The sequence below is a fragment of the Thalassophryne amazonica genome, chromosome 22, assembly GCF_902500255.1.
Source record: "Thalassophryne amazonica chromosome 22, fThaAma1.1, whole genome shotgun sequence".
Lineage (NCBI taxonomy): Eukaryota > Metazoa > Chordata > Actinopteri > Batrachoidiformes > Batrachoididae > Thalassophryne > Thalassophryne amazonica.
Window position 1 is genome coordinate 22207066 of NC_047124.1, and position 27873 is coordinate 22234938.

General features: G+C 39.8%; 3 protein-coding genes across 7 annotated transcripts in view; 1 reads left to right on the plus strand and 2 right to left on the minus strand.

Moving 5' to 3' along the window:
* LOC117504469 overlaps positions 1-5739 on the minus strand; it is a 33352-nt gene extending 27613 nt beyond the window's left edge. The window contains exons 1-2 of the mRNA XM_034163938.1: positions 5395-5739; positions 29-335 (exon numbers count right to left, since the gene is read on the minus strand). Of these exons, the coding sequence (XP_034019829.1) occupies positions 29-335; positions 5395-5739 (652 nt within the window). The remainder of the gene's footprint in view (positions 1-28; positions 336-5394) is intronic.
* foxp2 (forkhead box P2) overlaps positions 1-27873 on the plus strand; it is a 223351-nt gene that overhangs the window by 10746 nt on the left and 184732 nt on the right. The window contains exon 1 of one of the 5 annotated variants that reach the window (XM_034163718.1): positions 21689-21787. The exons of 3 other annotated variants lie outside the window; for them this stretch is intronic. In XM_034163718.1, the coding sequence (XP_034019609.1) occupies positions 21770-21787 (18 nt within the window). In that variant the 5' untranslated portion in view covers positions 21689-21769. Of the gene's footprint in view, positions 1-21688; positions 21788-27873 lie in introns of those variants that run through there. One more of the 5 variants, XM_034163712.1, reaches the window with a different exon arrangement.
* Positions 6568-14514, minus strand: LOC117504283. The gene is made up of 4 exons (XM_034163721.1): positions 14357-14514; positions 8605-8663; positions 8372-8469; positions 6568-7472 (listed from the first exon to the last, which is right to left on the minus strand). The coding sequence occupies exons 1-4, from the start codon at positions 14461-14463 to the stop codon at positions 6936-6938; spliced, it is 801 nt and encodes a 266-aa protein (XP_034019612.1). The 5' UTR covers positions 14464-14514; the 3' UTR covers positions 6568-6935.

The window sequence follows — 27873 nt, forward strand, 5'->3', positions numbered from 1 at the left end:
CACACACTCAACCGATCCCCATTCATGCCTTGCCCTCTTTCTCCCCCTCCTCCTTCCATCTGCAATCCCTTCTTCATTCTGGTGCTCTCCCGCAGCATTTTGCCTCTTAACCACATGTGCCAGTGTTGGGCCTGCTCTTGCTCCAGGGCTAATTCACTGGTAAAACTGCATGCCTGTTGGTGGGGGTCCCCCCTTGATCCAGACACACCGCTACAAAGCAGGATGGTGGCTGCATTGATGGTAGTGGGTGGGTGGGTGCAGATCATGATCTCTCCATGCAGTTTGTTTTCCCCCACATAAGTCTGAAGATTGTCAGTTGTAATCCTGCCTGTGTGCTGAAAGCAACAAATACACCATGAAATTAAAGGTTATTGCGGAAGCGTATGCAAAGCTCTGTAAGAGATTACTGAAGCTGCTTGCAGACCTGATGCGATGCTGAGAAGGCAGAACACAGTCAGGATGTTCTCTTTTTCTCTTGGACTTGACAGTCCAAGATTCTCTGATTGCTGTGTTGCTTGCTTGGTTGTTTTTGACAAGCCGTGTCTTTGTTTCATTCGTTATCAACTACTTTTTTTTACAAAAGTTGACAAGCAAGTCGACTCTAAACCATCTGAACAATGGTTTTATTTTAAGATACTAGTCAAACGTCAATACAATCAGTTTTTCAAATCTTGATGAAAATGTTGAACTTCATCTGGAAAAGATGCCTTCACATGTTGGTGCAAATCTGCAAAAAAGTTGATAGAATTTAGCATTGGAAGGGTTTTTTTTAATACTACCCCCCTCCTCTTCAACAAAAAAGTGCTGTTTTAGGGACGTGAATAGGATCACCCTGTTTATCCATCCTTCCTTCCTTACTATGTCCATCTCTCCAGTCATCTTTTAAGTGCAACGTCTCCTGAAGTGATTGGAGAATTTCAGTGATATTTTATACAATTGTAGCATACCATATGACAATGTGCACGAAGGAAAATGATTTTGATCTGATGTCTTCTAGGGTAAATTGGTGGACTTTTGTTGTTTCTTGTTTATTCATCATGCTTGACAACTTCTGTTTGTTAATTATTTTTAATTTATGTATTAATCACAAAAGCATTGGTCTACAAAGGAGTTGTATAGCGGAACATTAAGCGCACTGCATTTGTTTTTGAAGAAGCCTATAATATGTATCCACTTGGTGTAAAATCAGAAGTTGAAAAGATGTCTACATCACTGGTGTATCATGTCTACCACGGCATATCAGGCAGGCGAACACTTCTTGCTATCTTGGGTGAATTTTTCTGCGCTGAGTTGAGTTTTAGGCTGGAACATTCAGCCACAGCACGTGTCCAGCTTACCGCCATGGGTCCATGAATGGTTGTCACATGTCAACCATTAAACTACAAATTAAGACACCTCTCTTTCATTTTGCACCCTTTGGTTGCCACTTCTTGAAGTAAACATCATCTGTGCTCAGTTTGATCTTTGGGGAAATTTCTTCCCATCCGCCATGATATTTTTTTTTAATTATTATTACCATTGCGACGGCGGTGACCTTGGGTAATATTCACATTAGGTCTCCAATGCACCATACCCTCTGCTGAATGAAAGTGGTAGTACACTCTTTCCACCTCATCTATAAGAAATCATATTGATTCTGACTTTAAAAACATTGATTCCCATATTGTCAAATTAAATATGGTGATCTCATGAATAGTATCCCCCCCCCCCCCCCCCACCCCAACTTTATTGAATTGCTTTTCTGTCATTGTGCTTAAACTAACCTGTAGGCAACTCCAGCGTAATCGATTGTAAATTGTTCTAATCTAGTACCATTTTTATCCTTTTTATCATCTGATAAGTGAGCTACTCTCGTTTCTCTCTCTGCTATTGCTCATGGGTGTGATTTATAGTTGTGCCTCTCTCTTCCAACACAAACGGCATTAAAGTCAGGCCCCAGAAGTCCCTCTGATATGGGAGAGTTCATTAGAGATGTGCCTTTGATGGGCAGTCTTTTCATGTGACTACCGGTTTTTCAAATACCTTGATGTAGAAGCTTAAGAAGGCATTGTGCAGTAAGCCCTGCTTTTGATGCGACTTATTTAGATCTGCATAGTAAATCGGGGGGGAGTAAATAACCAGCCAGCAGATGGAAGTAAGGAGATAAGGCGCCAGCGAACAATCGCATTTGTATTTTGTTATGATGTTGACAGCAGCTAAAATTCACTAATCTAGAGCCACTGATCTGCATTTCAAAGAAATCTCATTTAGCAGCAGGGAGGATAAAGTTCCCCTCATTGTGTCTATTTTATTGCTTTCTTCGCTAATTTATCTGCCCACAGATTTAACGTGCAGGGCTTGGTGCTAGGAGCAGGCGTCCGCACGTTGCATAGGGGGTCTTAAATACTGTGAAAGCGGTTACGTCTAGACTGTGAGCGTGGGTAATTACACGTCTGACCATGAATATGAGTTTGAAGACTCATCTTTCTTCGGGCGGGCTTGAGTTGCTCGACTAACACTGATAAGGAGCATTTGGTCCCCACAGAAATATTGCCAGTGACTTTCTATAATGCCCCCCCCCCCCCTTTTTCAACACCAAGTGGTATTTACTTTAAGATAAAGTTATTGTGTATAGTAATCTGACTTGTTAGTATAATGTCCTCTTTCATCGCCGTACCCTCCCTTTTTATGCACTGTAGAGGTATTTGTGGTCCAGGTTTTAAATAGTTTATCTTGACTTAGTGCGCAAGCACTTTATGTAAATATCAGCCTATAGCATTATTAGGCCTTCATGAATTCTTGAGTGTATTTGCCATATTTATAAGATGATAGAATTTACCCGGGCTTTATATTTGGCGTAAAGATGGGAGTGGTATTTGTAAATCCCCACAAATTGGAGGTCATGCACACTAATAGCATTTCTGATGCTTTTTCAGTGAATAAAATATGACATCTGCACAGCCCAAAGGTGATATCAAAGTCGACTTGGCAGCACATAATTTTAAGTAAAGGTCTGTTAACTTGAAATGATATAAAAAGTACTTCCAATGATTTCAGAGTTGTAAGTTTGACAGTTTGACAGTTATTGCCAATCAACTTGGCAGGCTGTTACAACTGATGCTTATCGTTTTTTTTGTTTGTTTTTTTTCTAATTTTTAACTTCATATGATTTTGTACAACTGCAATACAAGCAGTGCATATGATGACAAGTTTATTCCCTGTGACAAGTCCAGGCACATCCAGGCAACAGACAGCAATAAGGAATAGTTACTGTAAACCAACTTTACTTTTTAAAAGTGATCACATGCTTCAATATTAACCAAATTTTAGCCAGTTTCTCCTCATTATGGGCCCTTTTAGTTTCGAGACTTACAGCATAGTTGTAAGCCCAGAAGAGGAAACATAATTGCACTCCATCCATGCATCTGTCCATCTGTCTGTCTGAGTCACTTTTTTGTGCATGATAAGTTTGAGGTGAACATCCCAAATAAGTTTTTTTTTTGTATGAATTTGAGCATGATGAGATTTTTCCAGGACCCTCTCATCAAGAGTATTGATTTGACCCCCCCCCCCCCTTTTTTTTATTCCTAAACCTAACCAATCAGCCACAACAAGAAAACCAATAAACTTTTGGTGTACTCAAATCACAACCTTCCAGTTTTAAAGCTGCAGTGTGTAGGATTTAGAGTCATGTAGTGGTGAGGTTCCAGATTGCATTAGCTATACCGTCGTTTGTCTTGATTTTGTTTCTTTTCACATTTTTAGCTACTTTGGCAACGGGGATTCATGCTCCCTTGCTTTCTCTTGTGATAAGCAATGTGGATGATTGTCCATTTCACAAAAAATGAGGGTTCTCAAACTTGTAAACCTGATCTTGTAACCACTAGACAGTGCAGAAACCACTGATTCCTCTTCTTTATTCTTCAATCTTCCAGTTGAGCTCCACGAGGAGGGCGGCTCCCATGGAGATAAGAAGGACTCATTCTAAGATTATGAAAACACATCAGTTCATTGGTACATTTATACAGTAATGAACAGATGGCTATGATTGCTAATTTTAATAAACACCTTTATGCCCCACACAGTGTAGCTTGAAATTCTGAAATAAGAATGAATAATGTTATATTGACCTAAATGCCAATGTGGTCCCATGGTTAGGTCAACAACACAACCGGTTGAATTTATTTCTAAATTCAGTATCAGAACACAATCCACACGCTTCAGTGAATATGTCCTAATTTATCTTCCAGTTTGTTCAAGCCAACATTAAGCCAGTTAAAGGCTGTGTTATAAATTACCAGCAGGGATGTTCGGTGTTCAAGTCTACGTTTCTTATTGTTTTTTAAGTTACTGTATTAGAAAATTTGAATAGGAAGGACCTTCATTTTTTTATCATTTCTGAAAGTTTTACAATGCTTTATTTGCAACTAAAACTTTTGCACTGTACTGTATTGATGAACAGCGGCACCTCTCAAAAAAGTATTCATTCTTTTAAAAATAAAAATACTATTTGTAATGAAAAAATATAATAAAATTAGAACAAAAACATTAAAAGGTACTTTTTTGTGGATTTTTCTATTAAAAAACCCTCCTCTCAGCATTCAGTTATTTTATACTGGCAAAACAAAGCAAACAAACAAAAAAAAGATGGAAAATTCTTTCTTAATGTTTCCCTGCATACATCCAAAGTTTTGAACATGATGAAAAAATCTCTTTAGAAGACCGACCTAACTGCAACCACAGTGTGATTTCAAGACTGCCAACCATCCCTGTATTCAAATGACACAGCACCGCTTTCTTCTGTCCAAACTATCCTACTGTCTCCTTGTCTGCGGTCACCCGATGTCTCTTCCACTTACAGAACCACCAGCCCAATGAAAATACGTACATTACAAAGAATGCTGGGAAGTCGTATAGGAAAATATTGATGAAGAATCCTGCAACTAACAGGATGCAGATTAGAAGGCTGGTGAAGTGACTGAGGACAGATAGTAAACCCCACCAAATGAGACTATTAGTCTCAATGGATTTGTCAGAGGATGGACTTTGTTGAACTGATAGCCTAGCTATCTCGAGACAGGTGACTGATCTGGAGTTTTCCTGATCCTTCTGCAAGCTAGGACTTTGTGAGTCTCTAACGTGACCTGGATAGGATTTACCTCTGAGAACAGGTGAAACTAGCTGGCTCAGGTGAGCATTTGAATTTGAATCAGGTTCGGTTTTATTGTACGACTGACTTTCCCCTATCGGAGTGTGCTCATTGCCCCTAGGACTATGCTCTTGGCCTTCACTCAGAGAAACATCTCTTAGATGCAAATCAGAACTGAAACCTTCAATAACTGCTATTCCATCAACAGTATTACAAACTGGTGCATCAATTTTCCAACCTAGCACCTCTTCCCAAATACCCCTGACCAAATGTTCTGCAAACATCTTGTTCAATCCCACCCCAAGCACCTCAGTATTTTTAACAGTAATAGGATCTTTTGGACTTTCAACACCCGGAGAGCTCCCAACTCTTGACAGCTCTTGTCCGGTTACATTAGGTGCAGCATTCTTAGATTTGTCTTGAGGGTTCTCCACATTACTCATCAACTCCTTCACTGCTTCTGTTTTATGCTTCACGGTATTCTCATCTTCATTTCTCTTTTTTAGAATCTCAAATTCTGAAGAAGCACATTTCAATGCTATGCTCTCTTCCTCCATACTGGTTTTACCCCCTTCATCCTCTTTCTGATGGGTCCATTTCACTTCTGACATCTCTAAGATCGTTGGTTGGCTCGTTTGATTTAAAATATTGTCACGCGGTTTAGATTTCAGCTGATCTTTTTCCGCTATTTGTATCAGTGTTGATTCCGCCTCAGTTTCTCCCTTCTGAATGCATTCCTCTTCCCCTGCTGGGACTGGCATTGACACTTTATTACATTCTTTGGAAAATACACATGGATTTCCCATCTGCCCAATGACTGAACTCCCTTCTAAACCTTTTCATTGTGTTGCCATACTTCCTCGTCCAATACCTGGATATTGTCAACTTCAGCGACAGACCATCTTGCTTCTTCTCTTGTTGCACAAAACAGTAGCTCAAAATCTGTCTTTCCAAAAACTTCTTTGGTATTTGATGTCACATCTTCATTTTCCAATTCGTCCAATTCATTCATTTTGCTCGCCCAAATCTGCCTTTGCCCGTTTTTGCCCTCACTTGTTGGGTTGAGCTTCAGTTCGTCAGCACTTTCATCTGTCTCACTCAGCATTTTTGGATTTTTACTGTTTCGGTGCAGCCTCGGTTCTTCGTGTTGGCTTTCATCTGTGTGTCTTTGGGAGGCTTCAGACTCTTCGTTTGGCGTAATACCTTCTGCTCCTTGTCCCAATGCAGCAAAAACGAACCCCTCCCCATCCTTTGTCGTCTGCCTGATTGTCTCCCTAAATGCCAGCGTGTCACCCGCCGCATTGTGTGCAGTACCTGTAACCTCCCTTCGCCTTGCTCCCTGTGAGATCCTATCAACAGCACTGGCATTCTGAGACACTGCTGTCATGTCTGTTGTCTCTGACTCCCCTGAGCTTGTTACCGAGTCAGGTGTAGGGGGTAAAGGGCTCATCTCCTCCTATTCCTCCTGCTCTTCCTGTTAATTCTCCCCTTTCTTGCCCCCAGGACACATTCTTGTGCCACTGAGAGGAACTGTCAACAGAGCCCTCGGACACGTATGCTGGCCCCAAGAGTCTGGATTCCTTGAAAGTATCTGTTATGGGGTTTGTCTGTGACCTTTGGGGTGTATGTTGTGTCAATGCGCTGTCGTCTCTTGGGGTACTGACACATGAGTCGCAGACAGTAGCCAGAGAGGGTTCATAAGCATGTGACAGTGGCTGACACTCGGCTGAGGTGTTTTCAACTGAGGGTTCGGGTGTATTTTTGCCCACATGAGATATGCGCTCTCGACTTCTTGCTACATGTCGCGTTATTTTATCATTTGAGGGAGACACCGATGCTGCTGTCTGCAGCCACTCTGACTCCGGAACACCAGAATGATCCTCGTAGCTTGGCCCGTTAAGGAATGCCTGCCATACGTCACACACAGACGCACCCTCATCAGTGTTTTGTCCGTGCCATTAAGAAAGGTCTCCCATATATCGCTGACTGAAGGTGCATTCTCCATATTCTCCACTGGTGACAAAGTCGATGTAGCTCCTCCAGTCCAGATATCTTCCACACCATCAGACCCCTGTGGTTTGTTCCAGTCCAGTGTAAGCAGAGGAATCTGGTGGTAGGTGAGGACCTGTGGGCTCTTGCCTGTCTGTTTCTTTGAGTGTTTACGGTAGACGCTGGTAGAGTCACCCCATAGGTGAGGCTCGGGTTTAAAAAGCTGCTGGTGGATCTTTTGTCGCTGCCTCAGGCCACTGGTTGAGTCATGTAGTTCTTGCTGCCTTCTTTGGGACAATTTTTCCTTCATACACGCTATACGTGCTCCTCTGTGTCTATTTCTGATAATATCCACCTGAGAAAAAGATGAGGTCAAAGGTCAGCCAATTGTCAACATTTGTGCTACTTGAACCATAAAGTCATCATCTAATTTAATTGATATAAGTGACATATGAATTAATCTGACGTATGAATGAATGTGACATACGAATGAATGTGACATATGTCACACAAGTCTAAAACGAGCAGCTTCACATCTAAACTGTGCTTAAAACAGGATAGTTTCTAGATTTGCTATTGTTATGGAGCAAGTGGAGAGCGATTTCATTGCAGCGGCATGAAATTGATTGGGAAAGGCCAGTGCGGTGCATTCAAAGACTCACAGATCTCTGACCTCTTTAAATTTCATCTGGAAATACAACATGATTGCCACACTCTTCAGCAGAAGACAGTTTTGAGATGTTAACAGATGCATTTTAGCTTTGTGGAAGAGTCTTGTTATAAACGTGGGCAATAGGGCTTCAGCAGTACAGAGTATCACTGCGCATGTGCCCAGAAGCTCTGCATTGGGCTGCATTCAGAATCATTTGTAGTCTGCACTAACTTGCTGTACAATAACATAACACACAACTTTAGACTGCTGTTGAAATAAATCAGGCCAGATTTGCTTATTTTTGGCATCAAGGAAATCAAGAAGGAGCATGGTGTTGCAGTGACCAAGGACAGTGTGGCGGTGGTCAGGTACACGAGTGACGTTAATTCTGTTCTCAAGCATCAGCTCAGGTGATATTGCATGTCTTTGCAGGACTCCCTGTGCACGGTGCAGGATGACGTGCACTTGTGTCTCAGTTATCAGACATACCTTTGCAGAACAAGTGCACAAATGAACTTCGGTTTATATCCACACATTACTGCAGATACAAATAGTGTTTTTGTAAAGGTGGAAAATGCATTGCATTAATAAATTAACCTCACCAAGGGTTTGTGTCTCTCATGGCGTATTAATGAATGCAGCTCTGTGATATCCACAGTCTTCCTGTCAGCCTCCTTTGCTTTATGTGTGGCCTCTGTGTCTGCAAAATAAATGAAAGGAAACTCAAGATAACACGTGCAAGGTACAATGTTTTCTTTGCACACACTCTGGCATAATAAATGTACCTGTGCAGTCACATAATCAGCTACAAAAACATACAAAAATGCATCCACACCTGTAGCAGCTGCTGCAGTATTAATGGTGTCTATGGTCTTTTCCTCTGTGCTTCCCCTCCTGTGGTTAAAAAGCAATAGATGTGACAGGTATGTTGTACAGATACCTCAAAGCAATATGAACTCATACTACATGCATTAAAAGTGCCTAAAATTACTGCACGGAACAATAACCCCAAATCAGAAAGGATATATATATATAATATATATATATATATATATATATATATATATATATATGGGCATAACAATAGGAAATCGAATGTGACCTTTTGACCTCTTAAAATTTGTCAAGGTTAGCCATCTTTGAACTTGTCCAAGGTCTGTGTCCCAAGAATATTCCCTGTGAATTTAAAGACCCTGGTAGCAATAGGATTGCACTTATGATGAGCACAGACAGACAGACGGACGGACAGAAGCAAACCCTTCGTAATACCAGATGGCCATATTTTGGCTTTGGGTAACAAATAAATAAACACACAGTGATTCTTTAATACTGACTTCTGTTTCATTACAGACCATATGAATCTAAGATATTCCCAGTTTGTGTGGTCAACTTAATCTTATTTATACATCCATTTCAGTACTGTATCACTTTCCAAAAAAAAAAAAAAAGTTGGGACGGGCAATTTAGGGCTTGTAATGAGATTTTAAAAGTAAATAATATGGTTGTTATTTCAAACAGGTGATTAGAATTATAGTTTGGTACAAATGCAGTATCCACAAAAGACTACATCTTTGAGGAGCAAAGATGGGCAGAGGATCTGCAGTTTTCCGACAGATGTGTGAGAAAATTATAAAACAATGTTCCTCTAAGAAAGATTTGAAGGGATTTTCAGATTTCTCCCTGTACAGTGCTTGATATCATTAAATAAGTCAAGGAATGTGGAGGAATTTCTGTACATAAAGGGCAAGTGTGCCCTTTACGTTGGACACCCGTGATCTCCGATCTCTCAGACGGCACTGCATCAAAAACTGTCACTCATCAATAGCTGATATAACCACATGGGCAAGGGATTACTTTGGGAAACATTACAGGCAACGCTATAGTGTTGCTCACCTTGAGACATGTTTGGGAAGGAAGAATGGGGCAGAATAGCACCTGAAATGCTTCATTGCTTGAATCCCCAAAGTTAAAACATCTTAAAGTGTTGCAAGAAGGAATGGTAACATTAAAAACTGGTAAATGCTTTAGCGTCCCAACTTTTCTGAAATGCGTTGCAGGTCTGAAATGCAAAAAAAGGGTGAATATAAACAAATGAAATTAAGCTGACCACACAAAACATGAAATATCATGGGTTCATACTCTCTGCAATGAAATAGAAGTCAAATTGTTTTCAAGTCAAAATTTTTTGGAATAAGTGTCCTAATAGACAGACCAGGAAATAATTCATCCTACTCAACACCGAAATGCAGATTCTTCTTGTTGATAAGCCTGAGCATCCTGCTTACAATCAGGTGCCAAGCCAACTTAACTGATGAAAACACATAAATGCCATCGGAACTCATTGTCAGACATAATAACAGGAAAATATAGTGTGCCGCTCACTGCCTGGTGCCTTCAGGCAGCAATTGTTTCCAAAGCAGTGGCTAGTTTAGGATAACTGGGGCATATCTATCCCTCCTTGCCAGAATGAGACGTCATGGAAACCTCAACACCTGACCTTCAATGGGCAATGTGTCTGTATCATTCAAACACCCACGTCTGAAAGCTTACATAACAGTGCAACGAGACAACAAAGGCCCCGCCAGCAGTCATTATTAGTTTATGTAGTCAGTTCCACTAAATGGAAAGATTAGAAAAGTTATGAAGCAACGCTGTCATATTTGAGAGTTTCCCCATAGCAAAGTGGTGCCATGCATCTTTAAGGTGTTATAACTCTAATATTTGAATTAAATACTGATTTGTAAAGTATGGGGTGACATCTATTGTTTATGTGTGAGGTAGTTAGTATTCCAAAACTTGATTCTTATGCTCTTTGTGACTAGGGGTGGAATTCTTACACCTGAGAATACCTGGAACACACTCAAAAAAACCAACAAGAGTGTTGTTATGTATGTGGTTTTTATGTTACATGAACGTAAGTCTAACATGTAGCTTCTACGATATAAATCTACATTTCAAGTTTTTGGGTGAAAACATTCAAATCATGTAGTTTAACAACTTAAAATTTAACTTGCTCAGTGAACATAATACAATTATGTAAAGTATTTCCACCCAAGTAAAATGCGTTAACGTAGACAGAAACAATTTTGCTGAGTGACCTAAATGTAAATTTGTTGGGTCAACATGATGAATTTGCGTTACTTTTACTTAATTATCATGGGTCAGTCAGGCCAACTAGATTTGTAAGGGTAAATGTGACAAAAATAAAAAGTAAGTCCCTTCAGCTACTCCCTTGTTTGCGCTCGGGGTCGCCACAGCAAATCCAAGGTGGATCTGCATAAATTGTGTTGATCCAACACAGCAAATTTAAGTTAAAATGTAACTGTACTATTTTAAAAGTAGTTGTAACTACTTATAGGGCACGGGTAGTGGCCAAGTGGTTAATGCACTTGGTTTCAGTACGAAAGGTTTCCGGTTCAAACCCCACCCATGCCACATTTCTCCATGTAATGTGGCATTGTGTCAGGAAGAGTATCTGGTGTTAAACCTGTGCCAATTCAACATGCAGATCCATAGTGCAGCAGATAAGTGAATATTTGCTGAGGGATCCTTCAAATGGTGATGCAAGCACCAAATTTGGCACACATACTCCTTAGACATTACTCTTTTAAAAATGCCAGGTACCCACGTGAATTTTCAATAGGCGGCCAAGAAGGGGTCATGTGAAGTATTACACAGGGGTCAAAATTTAAAAATGCTCCAATCATATTGAAAGGCATTCCATATTATTTGCCTGATCATAAAGATTCCAAAAAGGTATAGTTTGGACTATCTGTGAATGAATGTTCCGGAGTTATGGGGTAAAAACAGCAAAAACAGTGACAAAGGTCAATTTCAATTTGTACAGGGGTCAAAAGTTAAAGTTGCTCCAATTTTGGTAAAAAGTGATGCAAATTATTAGTTGGGTGAATATGGTTTAAAAGGAATAGTTTGCATCATGTATCATGCTTAGTTATCATGTTACAGGGTAGCATATGTCACATGTCATAGAACCTGTTGTGTGGGCCGCTGAAGAGGAGGTACTGATGGCCCACCACCAGAAGGCGCCCTGCCTGAAGTGCGGGCTTCAGGCACGAGAGGGCGCTGCCGCCTCAGGAACAAGCCGTGGTGACAGCTGTCACCACATCTGGTATAAAAGCAGGAAGACACCTCCACCAAACTGCCGAGATATCATCTTCATCTGGAGGTAATATCCTCAGCCGTTTTGTGATTTATAAATCTGTTATTGTGAGTGTTTGCAGGAGAACCGGTTGTTTTTACGGAGGCTGTGCAAGACGGCGCTCCTTTTCATCTGAGACCGCTGCAACGTGTTGAGTGAGAGGTGGAGGTGGCATTCCCACCATTGTTACTGGGTGTTCACACACCCACCCTTTGACTGTCTTTTGCTTTCTGCCAGCAGTACCAGATCCGACACGCCGGGAAGGTGGCCACCTGGGGACTCCGGGACTTGGCGGCTCCAGTATTCCTCGGGTTCAGGTGGCGGTGGAAATCGTGTGGTTCCGGTTCGTTTCCAGACGGGCGTCTCCTATCGTCGAGCCTGCCCACACGACACCTTTATTAATTGACTGTTGCACATTCTGAATCTGCTGTGTTTGGTTGTGACATTCACAACAGTAAAGTGTTATAATTTGTCTCCTTCCATTGTCCGTTCATTTACGCCCCCTGTTGTGGGTCCGTGTCACTACACTTTCCCAACAGAATCCAATGGATGCTGATATTGTTTAACCTTTACTTTGCAAACCAAGCACGCAACACAGCAAAACTATTCCATTTATTAATCCTATTAGCTCAACCAGTAATTTGCACCGCTTTTTACCAAAATTGGAGCAACTTTAACTTTTGACGCCTGTACAAACTGAAATTGACCTTTCTCAGTGTTCTTGCTGTTTTTACCCCATAACTCCAGACCATTCATTCACAGATAGTCCAAACTATACCTTTTTGGAATCTTTATGATCAGACAAATAATATGGAATACCTTTCAATATGATTGGAGCATTTTTAAATTTTGACCCTTATGTAATACTTCAATTGACCCCTTCTTGGCCGCCTATTGAAAGTTCACGTGGGTATCCGGCATTTTTAAAAGAGTAATGTCTAAGGAGTATGTGTGCCAAATTTGGTGCTTGCATCACCATTTGAAGCATTTTTTTTCAGTTATCCGCTGCACTACCACCTCAGATTTGCTGTGGTGACCCCGAGCGCAAAGAAGGGAGCAGCCGAAGGGGCATACTTCTTATTTTTGTTACATTTACCCTTACATATCTAGTTGTCCTGAACCATGGTAATTGTGTAATTATGTAACAGTAACACAAATTCATCATGTTGACCCAACAAATTTACATTTAGGTCTACATTTAACTTTTCAAATCTAGTTGGCCTGAACCATGGTAATTAGGTAACAGTAATGCAAATTCATCATGTTGACCCAACAAATTTACACTTAGATCAGTCAGCAAAAATTGATTCTGGCTAGGTTAACGCATTTTACTTGGGTGGAAATACTTTACATATTTTTTTTTATGTTCACTGAGCAAGTTATTTTTTGAGTGCATGTCTGAACACTCATATCCACCTCTCTCCCCCTTAGAAGTTACTTCTTAACTTTGTAGCTGTACTAACCATGGTGATTAATCTCTTACCTTTTCTTCAGCATAAGACAGAGGTTAAGACGATTCTGAGAGCATGCACCGTTGCCATGCACGCACACATCGACAATATTATGAAACCGCCATGGGTCCTGCCACAGCCAGGTGAAATGTGGGTGCTCCCTTGGCTTTAGTTAGCCCCTGGGGTCCTCAAAACAGAGGAATCTTCATGCAGGTTCATCCCCAGAGAAATGTGCCACATGGCCAAAATGTCAAAACTCTATTTATTTATATAGTGCCAAACCACAACATAAGTCACCCTGAGGCACCTAACAAGTGTAAGGTCTAATCTTACACACCCCCACCCCACCCCACTTCACCCACTCCCATCCACCATTCTAACACGTAGGCAACAGTGGTTCAGAAAATGAACTTGGGTGGGTTTCTTTTTTCAAACTGCACCAGACGCCTTAAGGCCGTAATCTTCTTCTTTTTATCTAAAGCTATTTGGGAAACCTGCTGATCAGCGCATTCCCACCATGATGATTACCACCATGACCAGGCCATGTTTAACATATCAAGGAAGACATTATATCTTATCTAAAATAGAGTCAATTATACATACTGCACATCCAGCCCACTAGGTGGCAGTAAGCATCCTAATGTTGAGGAGGGAGGAAAAGTTGAGTGGAAAATGTTCACAAATGAAATCAAAATCTTAATTTGAAATCAACCTAACATTTTGTGCTAAAACAAACAAACAAAAAAAGGTTAAACATTGTTTTTTTATACTTAGGGTTGGTAGGAAGTGGAGAAGTAAATTTATGGGGAATTTTTATTCCAAAAAGTGAATATTCTAACATGTTCCGGGTATTCTCCAGTGAAAATGTTCCACATATTACCTCAGAGATGGCAAAGATTTGGAATACCAGCTAATGTTACCTTCTTGTCCATCAATAGTGGTAGTAGGAGGTATTTTAAACATTCCTGGTCTCGCACCTGCTAGGTCTGAGACAGCTCCTCTTGACCTTGTGGAATGAACCCTCATCTTGAATTTGAAGCTCCTTCATTTGTCCTTTATGGTGGCAGAACAATACATAGTTCATGTCCTTATTGTTAGCCCAAAAGGTGCCCACTGATGTTTCGTAGCGCAAACAGAACTCCAACCCTGGTCCCTCTCTCTCAAAGGGTGGGACTTAGGGCATAACTAAAGCTGAACCTGTCCGTTTTTCTGTCGCTGGATCCAGGAACATATTCCGCCAGAAGGTCAAAGTAGTTCTGCCAGCGGTCCAGGCTGATCCGGACGTAAACCGATTTGCTGTAGCAGAGGTTGACCACCCTATGATGCCGCGGGAGAGGTGGTGGTCGCCGGGAGAGCTCGATGCTCTCCAGCTCGACATTCTGCACTTGCAGCCTCTCATCTAGCTCCTCTGGCGGATGACGGACTGTGAAACAGACAGGACATGTAGAAGTCCTCAGATGGTGATTCTCATCCCCATCAGAAGCTGCGTTGACCTCCACGTTATCAAACTCCTTCACTGACACCAGGTTCAACCCGAATGCATCAGCGAATGACACTTTCCTGCGAATTACCGGTGGGGGCTCTGGTTCCGAGTCCTCATCCGTTTCCTCACCGGTGAAGCCCACAAGAGTGGAGGCCTCTGATGTGTTGTCCTCTACCTGCGCCCTGCTTTTTCCCCATTCCTCCTCTGTCATAACCCCGTTCTCAGCCGAGGTTTGGATAGACAGACCCTCCATAATGCACGAGGATCCGAGACACAGCTGTCCGCCTGTCCTGCCGTCTGCCTGGCTCGAAGGGGGGGAAAGACCAGAGCGCTGCTAGCCCGGCTGCTGTAACAATGTGAGACGAGAGCGTACAGAGAGGACGTGACTTGACAGATGGAGTTCGGTTACAGCTGAACGCTGTGACTCTGAGCCAGGCCTATTAATAGGACACACAAGGCTGTCCACTTAGATTCTCAGTTGTTAGTTACAAACTAATAAATACAAATTAAGCTTTTATAGCCTTTATATTTCACTTTATAGAGATGATAGTGTACATTAAGAGCCAACAATTTAATGTTTGATTTATGGATTTTGATCTGTGACACTCAGGATGTCCAGTCATTGAACCAGACTGGGGGATTAGAGTTAATGGGATTATGTGGTCAGGATACATAAAATATGTTACGTTATTCCACTATAGTTACTGAGAAATGTAAATGTAATCTGATGCCAGATTAATTTTCTGCAAAAGTACATAACTGATTTCTGCTTGTGTTTCTCCTGCTGGAGACAAGGGTCAGTGTCACCCACACCAGAGCTCTCCAGACTGGAGACTGAGTGCTCTTTTTTCTGAAGTAATTTCAATTGTTTCAACATGAATAAAATATATGTGTTATATTTACTGAGTGCATTTTGTGTCAATACGACACACAAAAATATATTCATTTGTCACATGTTGGAAAAAGCACCAAACCATTATTGGATCACTGCTTGTGAAATGTGCCTGGAATGCAAGTCAAGTCAAGTCAAGTCTGGGAGCATGCACTGGTGCTGTATTTCACTGCATCCATGACAGCATGGAACTGCCAAGGGATCCTGGATGGGAACCACCAAGTCAGACAATGGGCTCATCCCCACCTCTTGCAGAGATGCCAACGTCCCGCATTTGGCAGGATTTACCCCCGTGTCCTGTATCCAGTATCACTGTATTAGTCCTGCAGTTGTGTGGGTCCGGGCACGCCCCCAGACTCCCTAGTTATGCTTCGCGCTTTTGCCGCTCGCGGCCACACATGGATGTCCCGCATTAGTAACGTCAAATGTTGGCAGGTATGCTCTTGAATGTAACCATCTACCTACACCCAAAAGACATGGACCTTCATTCTCCTGCAAACATATTGGCATCGCCAGACTCGTCTAACTCCATAAGCTCTCTCATTCATCTCTCAATCTCAAAGACTGAGAACCCAAAGACATGAATGTCACTGTTGAGTGTCACTACAAGTTCAACACTTTTGCCTCATACAGATAAGCATCAGATGGGCGAGTCCAGGAATTAATAAAAGCCGCAATCGCAAACCCAGACACTTCAGTTCCTCACACAGCTTCTTAAATGGTGCAACTAGGATATCCACTGAGTCTGCAAAGATCACAGCATCATCCGTGAATTCAAGGTCAGTAAACCTGACCTTACCAGCGAAAGCACCAAGTTCTTGTTTCCACAACTCTACTGCAATCACCCAGTTCATGCAAGCATTGAACAGTGGAGAAACCACAACTCACCCCCTGAGGAACACCAGTTTCACCGGGAAATACTCAAGAATGCTCTCTAGAATTGCTCAGCTTCTTGAAGGTCCCACAAAGCCACATAGGCTCCAAAGAAGCACTATAGATATTCATGCTTACATTCTAGGAGTATTTGAGGAACTAAAAAAATGCGGTTGACTCTTGGGCATGAAGCCAGACTGAACAACAAGTAGCTAGATCTAAATCCTATTAAGAATGATCCCTGCAAGCATCTTCCCCGGCACAGAGAACAGTGTAATATGACTAAAAATGTGCTATGCATGTGATCACCCGTTGCCTTTCAAGATTGGGACAACAAGTCCTTTCTTTCCAGTCTGTTGGTATGATACCCATCTCCCTAATTAAAACAAATTATTTGCACTGCCAACAAAGAAACCCATCTGCAGGAGCTCTCTCGAGCTTTCCTTGCCTCAGCTGTTTCGCAAGCCTTTGCAAAATCACTAACATTTAGAACAAAGTCCTTTAATTCCTCTGTTAGCAGGTTGAGGTCACTAAACCACAGATGTTACGTCCCCTGTTCACAGATTACTTTGCAAATGCCTCCTTGTCCTTGTCCACTCTCAGGGTCATCACATCCTGCTCTCTCAGCTCCTTGTCCAGCCTAGAATTTCCATCAAACCGTGTACTGAAGAATCCAACACAATCCTCAGCAACATTCAAGGTGCGGTTGTGGAACGAACGCTGTTTAAGAATGCTATTGGAATTATTGCACTGAATCCATGAAGACATATTTTACAACTGAAATGTTGCCAATCAAAATAAACAGATGCAGGTATCAATGCCGTCAGCTAAAATCAGATTAAATATTAATGTAATTTGCATCCCTGTAGATTGCCTGATTGTTTGTTGGTGTGGAAGAGCAGATTGTTCTTAAACCAAAAGGTTGCTCCCACTACTCTTGTGTATCAGTGTGTCCCTGAGCAAGGCACAAAATCTGTAATTGCTCCCAGTTTTAACCAGACAGGTTAAAACTGGTCATTCTTTATACAATGCTTATTTTGGAAGAAATGCATTATTTTAGGTGCACTGAACTTGAGATTTTGGGAAATTTAATATAAATTAAAACTAAATATAAATTATAAATTAAATATAAATTTGCTTAAACTTTGTTGACCAACTAATGAGTTCAGCTGCAAAAAAAATTAAAAAACGCTGCACATCTGGTTTCTTAACATTTTCTCTTCTTCTTTATTGAAACTGTGAAAATTGGGTATTACTGAATGTACTTTATTTTCTTGTGCTGTACAATTAAAGAATTTGTGACCCACTGAATAAAGTGTTTCAACTGGTTACATTCAAATGAAATAGGTTGTTTGAAATTAAAGCTACTGTATGTAGGATTTAGGGGCATTTATTAGTGTAATGAAATAAAGCATGTGTTTGTATGTATTATTATTATTGTTGTTTTGATGTTTGCGTTTAATTACTTTTGATGGAAAGTACATTTTTAAAAAGCAAGAGCAACCACCTGATAAAATACAGTAATGTGCAAAGATTTTAGGGCAACCAAGAGTTATATAAAAGTAACGTTTGATGCCCCCCCCCCCCCCACACACACACCACAACACACACACACTTTAGTAATTGCATGTCAACACAAAATCAGTTCCAACAAAAGTGAATATGTGAGCTTATTTTTTTTATTCCATAATCATTAAAAACAATAATTTGCATCACTTTTTACCAAAATTGGAGCAGTTTAACTTTTGACCCCTGTACAAAATGAAACTGACCTTTGTCACCATTTTGCTGTTTTTACCCGATAACTCCATGGAATTCGTCATAGATAGTCCAAACTATACCTTTTTGGAATCATTATGATCAGACAAAAAAATGTGGTATAGTTTCAACATGATTGGAGCATTTTTAAATTTGACCCCTGTGTAATTCTTTATTGGTTGGGCCAGCTCCAGGATGGCTCCATATCTGAAAATAAACAGTTAATTTAGAATATGTGTGCCAAATCCCATGCTTTTATCACAAAATGAACAATTCTTCTGAAAATTTTAGCTAAGCTGCACCACTAATACAGAAAATCACGCGTAAAGAGAACCCAGTTTTCATATTGATTGTCATTAAAGTTGAAATTCGGCAACACCTAATTTATATATATATATATATATATATTATATATATATATATATATATATATATATATATATATATCAGGGTTTCATAATTTTAATGCTTTTATGATGCAATAAAAATGTTCTTAAAACATTTACACACTACTTTACTGTGTACTAATCTGGCAATTAAAAAAAGAAAAAAAAAGAAAAATTATTACAAGTTGCTTTATTTTACTCCAACAAGCTTTGTGATCTGAACTCCTTCACATCCTTTATTTATTTATTTTTACTCAGCTTTTATTTTCAGGTTTGTTGCATCATGAAAGTAAAGAATAAACATTACATGCTTCTCTCTTCACGACTGATTGGAATTTGAGTTTGCACAAGATAGAATGTGTAATCCAACTAATCCTTGATATGCAGTGTGACCTAACTAGACTGTAAATAGACTTTAGTGGCAGTCCTCCACAGGTGTGTGCACGTAGGGTGTTGGCCTCAAAGGCTCCTTTGTGAGGCCAACAAGGTCACCCTTTGACTTTTCATTGCCAGTGGTGGTACTTAAAGTACATTTGTAACTTCTGCTAAAGCAGGTGAGTGTGTAATCAAATACTTCAAGAGAACTTTGATGTGATGTCAGTGGCATTTTTTAATTAATGAATTTTATTAGTAGTCGCAGTAATGTATTTATTTATTTTGTTGAAGAATTTGACCAATGTAAAAAATTCACAATTGGGGAGGCAGGGGAGAAAATCACACTGAATATATGAAATAAAATAAATATATAAATAAACAATGCCTAACATTCAGTGTAGCAGTAGATGGCGCTGTTAGAATCACATCAAAATGCTTTACAACAAAAAGTCTGAAACGAAATGATTTATTTTATTTTTTTTTAATAATTTGTACATTCTCTGTGATAATGAGCTTCAAATGCAGAGATAACATTAAAAAATTAATTTCAAAGGGGAAAGGGGAAAATAAACAAATATTTAAGCTTCATTTTACAGTCCATTCTTAACTGTGGATTTAAGACGGTGTTTACGTTGACCGGTATGGTGGCAGCAAATCACCACAATTCCTTTGCTCTCTTGTATCGTTGTTTGTCCAAATGTTTGATGGAATTAATATATATAATATATAATATATATATATATATATATATATATATATTATATATATATATATATATATATGAACTGGGATTTTTAGAGTAACATCAACGTGAATCTCAAACTGAATAAATAATTTGGCACGTTGGGCGCATTTTCAAATAAACAAATACTGTTTTTTAATCACAAAAATGAGGATAAAACCGAATATTTTTAGTTCATTTGAGCACGAATGGTCAGTCCCATGAGAAGAGCACCTTTATCTTTAGCACTGGTCATATTAATACTGACATTTATTTAAAAAAACTACACAATTGAATCTTTTAGCAAATTGGGGGAAAATCTAAGCATTTTAAATAAACAAGTCATACCGAATAAAGAACACGTCTGACATTTCGATAAAAAAAACATAGAACAATAAAACTCCACATTTCACAGAATCTGACACCACAATTAATACACAACAAATAATAAATTTTTGACAGCAGTGAGAATGAGACTATATATTTTATAAAGTAGAACCTATCATGTTATCTTTCCATTTTCTTTTTCTTTCTTTTACATGTGCTTATGACTACATAGCAGTCAATGCATTGGCGTTTTTAATCAATTAAAAAGTAAAAATAATATATTTCCAATATATGTATAAACTAATGTGCAAATATTTTAAATTATATGAAGAAATTATCAGAATTTAAAATAATTCAGTCAAATTATGCATTTTTCAGTCTTTCAAAGGAAAAAACTGCAGTACACTTGTTTCTTCTATATTTCAAGACGTTTCGTTCCAACGTGTCGTTTATTAAGTAGATTTAAAGTTGAACTCGTCATTTACGCACACCGAGGATCATTAGACGTCACGTGGGATAAAAGGATAAATTAATGCGCTTTAGGGGAGATTGTGATGAATGGAGCGTTGCAGTCATTTTGAATCTGCATTGAATTCACTGCGTGAATAAAAATGCGGGATTGTAAATGTATAATCACAACTGAAACTGTATAAAGACAATTTGAAATTCTTTGCAAAAATATATAAAAATAGTGTGGCTAAATGTTAATGAATCCGTGACGGAATGTTACGAAAACATGAAACTAGATTTATTTATTTTTTCATTTTTGTTTTGTTTATATATTTCTTGTTTATTCAGTGACGCTCGTGCAGCCTAGTGGCACGCACGGTGCGTTTACGTAACTGCTACAACAAAACATGGCACGCTCTATCCTAAATATTTGTAATAATAATCTAAGAACGTAAATTACAAACTGAATACACTTCTTAAAGGGGAAAAAAAAACATACTTTTTGTTTACGGAGCAGGTGGCCCTGACGTCACACGGGGGTCGCAGTACGCCCAAAAATAAACAACACACCTCCGCGCGGCACAAGCAAGTGCCTCCCCCCGGGGGAGTTCTAGTCCCAAATACACTTGCTTTCCGGGATACGGCTTGATGTGTGTTAAAAACAAGCCGCTTCTCCCTCTGCATTGCGCGTCATTCAAACAGGACTCGGCGTTCTCGTCTTTTTTTTTTTTGCTCCTCTCTGTTACTTTTTAGCAACAACACGAGACTGCAGGAGAGAGCGCGCGCGCCCTCTCCGCCAGCGGTGTCCAGCGAGTAATATTTTTGGAGTTCTCTCACTCTCTTCTTTTAATCATTATTACTCTGTGTTCGTTTTTCCTCTGCGTTATGGGACTTCGGCAGTCACGTGTGATTCTTTCCGCGACTCACACATATCGGCGACTTCACCGTGAGGGAAATATACTTGCTTTTTTTTTTCCTTTTTTTTTCTTTTTTTTAAAGCGTATGTAAGTTTTTCTGCCAAAAGTGCTTTATTCCTTTCCGGACTGTGCCTTTTTTTTTTCTCCCCCTCTGTCCACCAGTGCGCTTCCGCCGGACACAAGTTAGTGACTCAAACTTGACTTCCGCATGTGTTGTTGTTTACAGGTTAAACAAGTGCAGTTGTTTTGCTTTTAACCTGTCAGTACTTTTCAGGCAACACTGCTCCTAGTCGCCTGTACGCGCACATCATTTCTAAGAAGCTTATTTATTATTTCCGTTTTCAGTTAATAAGCGAGGTTTTACAAAATAAGACTTATTTAATTTTATTTAATTGCAAAATTAATTTAAAAGCTGTTCATGCAACATTTTAAAAAGTTATTCAATTGCTTTTTACGTCATTGCATTCAGTTGTGAATAGTATTCTAACCTGCTGTCACTGACTTAATTTAGCTGTATACACAATATACAATTTAATGCATATATACAATTATCAAGGATAGCACATGAAAGCATAATAAAACATTTTTCCCAGTCTTGTCCTCGTGAATTAGCAAAAAGTCCAATATTAGTCTAATATTAAAAATTGTGGCTACTGCTTAAAAATTATTTTTTAAATTTAATTGGCTATAACAAGCGTTATCATTTGTGGCGTATTTAATTTGACACCCTTTTACCCTTGTCATTGCTAATGTCACAATTTCCAAGGAAGACTGTTTCATCAGCTTGATCAATAGCTGCATTATCAATATGGTTGATTATCAGGAGTCAACAATGCCTTACTGTGTTTGCTTGCTTGCTTGCTTGCCTACTCAATCCATTTTTAAAATATATTTATTTATGTTTATATTCAAAATTTTCAGTTGTCCAGAAACATACAGTGATGGTGGTAGCCTATTAGTGTTGATGATGACCACAGCAAAAGTTAAATTATATGAAACGGTAAATGTGCATTGCGAATTCCCTTGCAATTATTTTGGCCCAAATTGAGGTGTTAACTTTTTGTTGAGATATAAACATGTATACACAGACTTTTTGTGGGTGATTGTATCAGGGTAGGAGTTTGTAAACTCCCCCGGCCCGTCCTCGTATCAGCTTTCACCCCTACATTTAGCTGTCCTGGATCTTCATTGATCAAGCCGCGGGGTGCACAGGTGTTCCCTCCTCAGTTATGCAGGTGTGGGCTGGTTCCCCCCCTCACTCACCAGCTGTCACCCATCAAAGGCCGGGCTGCAGTAGATGCCCCTTGTGAATATGTCAGCCACTTTGCACAGTTAGCCCCTTTGTTAAAGAGCAGCTGTAATCATTTCTTGAGACATTTAAAAAAAATGCTTTATTACTTGTTGGGGGTGGCGTTAAATGGGGTCACGCTTGTAGAAATGGATACATTTTTTTCCAAAGGCATTGTGCGAGCTGGATAGAAATTTGCCATTAGTCTCCCACTGTTGTTGGGAGCGGTGCACTTAATACCCCGACTCTCCCTACTCCGCATCCATTTTTTGATTGCTGCATTTATCATCCGGCGTTTTGTGCTCTACATCACGGGAATAGGAAAATGATGTCCTCCACAGGATTAATGTGTATACCCTGTCATATGTTTCAATCATTTATCAAAATTAAGATCGGCTTTTCAACTTGGGTGGACACCCGCTGATGCATATTTCTATCTTTAGATGTTGTTATTCCAGCTGAACTGGAGTAGAAATTGTTTTTGCAATTTAGTGTGACAGCAATTTGCCTGCATTGGCTGTCAGCGCGAAAACTGTCACGACTGACGTGCAGATGACTTCCAGGTGTGTTTTTTTTTTTTTTTCGTTTTGTTTTGTTTTGGTTTATGCACAAAGGATTCCGTCAGTTCTGTTTTTGAGTCGGGCTACTTCCTTGACAAAATACTTTCTCACTTTTTGGATTAGTTTTTCAATTTCACTGTCACGCATCCCCCAACACTCTGTTATGAAGCAGATTGTTTCATTCAAACCTTGAGGTGTTGTTGCATTTTGGTGGGGTCAAGAAAATATCAGTGTGTTGTGCAAAGGCTTTCACTTTTCAGAATGACTGAGTGAACACATCCACCCGACATACACAGTTTATTTTTCCTGAAACTTGATTTAGATCATGAAGGCAATTAAATGGCGAATATTCATGCATTATCCATGTTAACTTCATGGAAATGTTTCCATGACAACCCACATGCAATTTAAGTGGTCAAACATTTTTTTTTTTTTTGTCTCCTCTCTCTCTCTGGTAACATCAGCCCCTCTTCCCTCCAAGTAAGAATGGAATTCGTGTTGACAGTTTTGGCCTTTAATGGCACTTTTGTGCCGAGCAAAAGAATTTATTTACAGGATCGTACGCTGCAAGCTGTCAGCCTCAGAGAGATTGACTTCTGAAGATAAAAGAGTGTATTACACGCTCAAGAGGCCACCTTTTTGCATTGTAATTATCCACATCACAGTAATGAGGTTTAGTGCCGACCCCATTCCTGGGAGTCCTGAGACAGCTCCGACTTGTTTAGTTCCGCTCTGGGTCCCTTTTTTTAAGATGGACTGGACGTTGCCGTTGAGAAGCGTTGTGATTCTGGCTGGAGAACGCTGTGCAGGGCGGGGTCAGGGTATAAGGATTAGGAAAGAGATTGCAGACTGCCCACACAGCGGGGAGCTATCTGAGGAGAGTTAGGGTCTCGAACTGGACTTTTCACACCAGGCTTTTGTTCCATCTTGGTTTCTGATCACATTACATCCATCTAACAGTGCATATAGAAAGTCAACATACCTTAGGACTTTCACACCTTTTAATTTCTTTATGCCATTAAAAAAACATTTCAAATTACATGTTATAAATTAAATAAAAATATCAAAGCCAAAATAATGGCTGGCATAGGTGATGAGAGCCATTTGCACAAGCAGTTTTCTTTGGACATGTCAGGAGATGCTTGTATGAACATTTCCAAGTCAGTGAATGTGTCGTGGACTTCATTCACATCCGTCAATAAGAAATAAAAACAGTATGGTATTGCATGGTAAATCTATCTGTAGTGGGCACTTCTCAAAAACAGAGAGACCGTGCCAGAAGGAAACAACTGAGGGAAGCCTCCATCACACCCTTGATAATTCTATGTGGCTGTGAGTGGAGAATCTGTGCACAGGATAACGTTTGTCTCTTGCATCGCCAGTTACAGCCTCATGATAGTGTGGAGCAGAGGGGGATTTTCTTAAAATGATGATGTGAAATTTCAGCTAAAGCGCTCCAGATGACACATAGGAAACCAGAGCCTACATCTTATCTGTTTTCCTGTATTAAAATCCTTCTCTGTTCCACTAAACCATGAGGCTATGACTGCAGATACAACAGACAAAGGTTGTGCTGTGCAATCTCTTAAGTCACAACCAGACATGTCATGTATGTCTTGGTGGCTTCCCTCACTAGTCTTCAGTTTTTGACAACTGCTTTGTTTAATTGTTGTTTCCAGGACCATTTGAGAGCCCGTGCTTAACAGTCTTCAAATTTTGAATTGATATTAAGAACAATAATTTTTAGGTTTAGAGTGAGGATGGAAATTTTGGTCTAAATACAAATCCAGGATTTGTTTTCTCTTTCTTTTTGTCAACATTGTGAGATGAGTTGCCATGTGTCTTGGTGGCTTCCCTCAGTGACTTGGAAATGTTCATATATTCATCCCCTGACTTCTCCAAAGAAAACCTGCTGTAAAGGTGATGCCTTGAATGTGTTATACTAAACTGTACCGACATTTGAATTTAATTTATATCGCAGTGTTGAAATATGCTTTTGGTGTGAGTTTAAAGGGGATAATTTCTGAAATTTTAAAACAGAGAAACTGGAATTCTTTCTTTTTTACCCTTTCCTAAATGGCATGAAAACATTAAAATGTGTCAAAGGGGATGATGACTTTCTATATCCACTCTGTATGTGTTTGATCATGTAAAAACAAGAGTGTGTGGATACACTGTATATATTTAGCAAAAAGCCAGAACAGCCAGATGTGAAAACATCCAGAAAAAAAAAAAGCCCAAATATTATGTCTTACGTCACTGTGCCTGCTAACGTCCAGGAATTGTAAGGCTACAAACAAATGACCAAACTGTTGCAGGTGAAAAAGTGTAAGTTTTGGCTTGTGCGTACAAGCTCACAGCATGTCTCATTATTGAGTGGAAAAAGGAACACATTAAATTGGTTGTTGTACACATAATAATTCTTTAAAGCTCCGCGAAACACTTTGTACTTTTTAAAAATATGAATTAGGTTTGTAGTTCACCTCCTGGCATCGTAGTTTTGACCGTGACCTTGTCATGTTGGGTGCACCTTGAGCTGGTGCTTTAGGATGCCAGAAGCTAACGCCGAGTGTACAACATCGGCAGCCTCAAACCTTGCATAGATTTTTCTGTGTGTGTGTGCGTGTGTGTGTGTGTGCGTGCCTTTCTGCCCTGAGCTTTTTCCTATTTCTTCCTCACACAGTTAACAATTGCATGTTTACTCTGTGGTCAGTGTGGTGTGAAGGCATCGCAGCTTTTATTCGTCACGCTCAAATAAATATGGTGCACGGGCAGTGTCCTGGCGTGAAAAAAAAAAAAAGTGTTGGTTTTGGGTCTCACCCTGAATTAAAGAGAGAGGGTCGCTCATGGTAAAAGGCAAGGTCGCTGCATTCAAGCGTCAGTCTGACACTTGTAAACAGACAAACCTCATGTGAGACATCAACCGACGCTAACAGTGATCGCTGTCTTTTTTTTTTTTTTACGTAAGGTATGCGTGGTTGCTCTTCCTGAAGAAATCACTATACGATAATTTATGATCCAACACATATTTCACTTGACAGAAAAACACACTAAAAGTTGGTCTTTATTGCAAATTAAAGTGTATACTCTTACACAGTAAAATGCACCTGCATTTTAAATAATTATTTTCACCCACATGGTTCTTTATGATCTGTTAGTGACTTTCATTTTGTACTCTGCTCTGCTAATGGAGCTGAGCTGAAGGTTCCTTTACCGCCTCCATGCATCACATATAGAAGAACCTTTACTTTTTTTGATTCAAAAGAGGCAGATAAAAAGGAAAAGCTATTTATTTCAAACATGTGAGAGGAGTGGGGGGAAAAACACGGGGCATTTGTGACAGTAAGGGTTTTTGACAGGCACATTAGGCTGCAGAAAGAGCATCCAGCTCGGGGCTGAGGGCATATGTGCTGCCGTCTGCCGGTGTAGCTCCAGACCAAGTTGTACCACTCGGGGAGGGTCACGACCGTCTCAGGTTTGTTCCTTCTGTCACGCTCGTCTAAATAAACACAGGAGGAAAAATGGAAGTGGGGGGTTGGGATGTATAGTGGCGTGTGTGTTGGTGGGCAGTGGAGTGTTGGACAGTAACCGTGTCAGTTAGGAAAGGACAAAAGCAATGTTTTCCAGTTTAGTTAGCCCTTTGGGTCAGGACGTAACAGTCAAAATGCAGAGACATGACATTTTGAGAGCTGCAGTAATTATAATCCCTGCAAATGCAAGGTTTTATTTATTTATTTTGGTATATCAGAATCAACCAGGAGTATCATGTAGACTGTTTCAAGCCGGTGTCATATGGAATATGGACCCCCTTGAAAAGGAACCTGGGGTCCATATTCTGCAACGGAACATTCTACGGGGGTCCATTTTCAATCTTACACCAGTACCCATGGGTATTATATGTTACGTTGATATTTATTGTTGATTCTGCACAAGTGCGACTGTATTTATGGACAACACTAGACTGAAGACATCCAAGCTATCCATCTGTTCATGAGCCTTTTAAGTACAACTCCTCCTACAGCAGTTGGTGGCTTTCAAAGAAGCTTCACACAGTAGGAGCGCACCATATCAAGATATGCATGAAGAGAAAATAATTTTTCTCTGACATCTTGAAGGAGACATAATTAGACTTTTGACGCATCTGTGTTGACATTAAGCACCACTTCTCCTAAACTAGATGGTGGATTTCAGCAAATGCTCACACAATGTTAGCTGGAGCTGCAACAATTAATTGATTATTGCTCAGTTATTAAATTACTCAATCACTATTTTGGAAATCAATCAAACATTTTGAGTCATTTAAAAAAATATCCAAATTATCCGATTTCACTTTCTTAAATGTGAATATTTTCGGGTTTATTTCACTTGTATCTTTTCTCCTGTCTGGTAGTAAAATGAGTAAAACAAGATATTTGGAGGCATCAGCTTAGACTCTGGATTTTGAGATCTTAGGATAGACATTTT